The sequence below is a fragment of the Sinocyclocheilus anshuiensis genome, unplaced genomic scaffold, assembly GCF_001515605.1.
Source record: "Sinocyclocheilus anshuiensis isolate Anshui unplaced genomic scaffold, SAMN03320099.WGS_v1.1 scaffold412, whole genome shotgun sequence".
Taxonomy (NCBI): Eukaryota; Metazoa; Chordata; class Actinopteri; order Cypriniformes; family Cyprinidae; genus Sinocyclocheilus; species Sinocyclocheilus anshuiensis.
Genome location: NW_015558661.1, coordinates 554,138 through 556,846, shown reverse-complemented (window position 1 = coordinate 556,846; position 2,709 = coordinate 554,138). Strand labels below are relative to the sequence as shown.

General features: G+C 40.3%; 1 protein-coding gene across 1 annotated transcript in view; it reads left to right on the top strand.

Moving 5' to 3' along the window:
• LOC107681175 (dual specificity protein phosphatase 4-like) overlaps positions 1–1,924 on the top strand; it is a 6,193-nt gene extending 4,269 nt beyond the window's left edge. The window contains exon 4 of the mRNA XM_016477381.1: positions 279–1,924. Coding sequence (XP_016332867.1) covers positions 279–658 — 380 coding nt within the window. The 3' untranslated portion in view covers positions 659–1,924. The remainder of the gene's footprint in view (positions 1–278) is intronic.
• Positions 1,925–2,709: the final 785 nt, after the last annotated feature.

The following is a 2,709-nucleotide window of genomic DNA, read 5'->3' as shown; positions in this document are numbered from 1 at the left end:
TTTTTTACAATACATAATATGTCTATATATATATATATATATATATATATAAAATTATATTGTTTATTAAATAACAAAAATAGTTAATAATTATTCATTCTATTTATTTTAATATATTATAATTAATAATTGTATTATTTATTATTTATAAATGTTCCTATAACTTCTGAACCTGCATCAAAATGTTGCGGGCGTCAGCTTCACAGTAAATGCAGTAAGATGAGTCATGTCTGAACTTCATCTGTGCATCTTAACTAAACTCTCTGCTCTTTCCTCAGACTCCATCAAGGATTCCAACGGCCGTGTTCTGGTGCATTGTCAGGCTGGCATCTCACGGTCAGCCACTATCTGCCTGGCGTACCTGATGAAGAAGAAGCAGGTGCGTCTGGAAGAAGCCTTCGAGTTTGTCAAACAGCGGCGCAGTATCATCTCCCCCAACTTCAGCTTCATGGGTCAGCTGCTGCAGTTCGAGTCTCAGGTGCTGGCCACTTCCTGTTCTGTAGAGGCCGCCAGCCCTTCCGCCACTCTCGGCCCCAAGTCTTCCTCCAACCCCACGTCGCCCTTCATCTTCAGCTTCCCCGTGTCAGTAGTGACGCACAGCCAGTCCAGCAGCCTCACCTACCTACAGAGTCCCATCACAACCTCGCCAAGCTGCTGATACAACACGAAACTCTAAAAAACGGCAAAAAGGGTGAATTTCTCTGACGTTCTTCACTTGGCACAATCATGTGGTCGTTCCAGCTGAGCTGCAGCTTCAGCTTCGCTGGTGACCCGTCCTCATCTAAGTCACACCGCGGTCTTCACCATGCATTAATATCAGAAGAATAAGTTGTAATATCCTGTGGGGACGATTCATCTCCTTCATTTCCTGTGGTTCACTTCCAAAGACTTCACGATTGGCCAGTGGGGCTGGTGGGAATGAAGTGCAGGAGGTCGTTGGACCCTGAGAGGTTCTTCACACTGCGTTTGACTTCCCATTCATCACTTCCTCTCGACGGCCTTCCTCAATTCCTTTAATAGAGACGGCCATAGCATGACCTTTGGCAGGAAGTGTCTTTCATTTGCATTTGTCAGTGCCTTGTACAGAGAAGGTACACAGACACTTTCACAAGATGCTCTCGTCGCCTTTCCTTCCGACCGATCGCAAACGAGACATTCGAAGCATTTCAATCTGCAATACCTATCCGTTCCTCTCACAGATCAGAGCAATAACCCGATTCTCCTTCCTCCCAGTCGCCACCAAAACACTGTATTGTCTGTTTTCCTTTGTTATATTGTGTGAACATGATTTGGTTTTCTTTGCTAGTTTGTACTGAGGAGATCTTATGAATTGTTTCTGCTGTATGCCTTACCAACAATGACTTCCGCACGGAATGTTCTCGTTAATTTAAGGAATAGCGTAAGTCAAGATAATGCCAGGTTATACACTGAACCTTTTTACACTGGAAGTTGGGAATGGGACGATTGGGAAGCCACTTTCCTATGAGTCAATTTGTTTTTAATATTCCCCTTTGAGAAGCTCTGTGAGGGAAACATGCCTTGAAGAGTCCATAGCAGCTGGTATGTTTATGTGTGGGAAACTACTTCTTTTTTATGAGATCGTGGGATCTTTTATAGCACTTTTAAGTGATGCAAAATTGATTTGAGGTTCGTTTTGCACCTCGTCGGAATTGAAATTGTAACCGTGAGGCGTTTCCCCACTCTTTTTTTGTTTTGTTGTTGCCATATTACGTGCCGTGGTCTGTTTGTCTGTCAATCACTGATGAGATGAATGCAATACTTTTTACTGTAGCCTACTTGTATAAATGTTATTGTCTGACGGCTAATGCCAATATCATTGAGAGGGTTACGATTTTTTTTTTAACTCGACCCTGTTCTGTTGTATTAGGCTATATGTACATTTTATTTATCTCACGGTTGTCATTGTTAAATATAAACTGTGTTCTTTAATGAAAGTGTGGCGTGATTTAATTGTATAGACGAAGAAAAGCTACGGATGATGAATCATATTTTGCTGTATAGGCCTGTAAGTAATATTGCAATCATTTTGTAAAATGAATAGAACATGAGCCATCTCATTATTTCTTACATGAACTAAGAAAAGATAGAAAAGAATAGCGCGCGCTATTATGCAGGAGAAGAGAATTAGTATTATATCTGATAAATGAGGGAAGGATTATGAATAGATTGAATGGAGGTTAGTTTTGAAGAGCCACAGCGCCTCCTAGCGTGTGTTCTGATAGTGGATTTCACATCACCGTCAAATCTGACCCACGGAAACCATCCTTCCCACTAATTTCCCGAGAAGTTCGCCGAAGTGACAGCGGCTTCCTTGATCATATTCCACCTAACCAGTGTTGGGGAGTAACTAGTTACATGTAACGGCGTTACGTAATTTAATTACAAAATAAATGTAACTGTAATCAGTTACAGTTACTAAGAAAAAATGTGTAATTAAATTACAGTTACTTATGAAAATGTTAACGATTACAAAGGGGATTACATTTGAATATTTACACACATCCACATACAGATTTAATGGATTTATTTCCCAAATTACACTCACTACTCTGAGACATACGGCCCTATAATGTCCGCGATGCGGAAAACACAAAAACAGTATCAGTAAACTATTTCTTATGATTTTAAATCTGCATTGAACTTCAGATCAATCTTAAAGTAAAAGGTGGTACTAAAGTCTGATTTTGT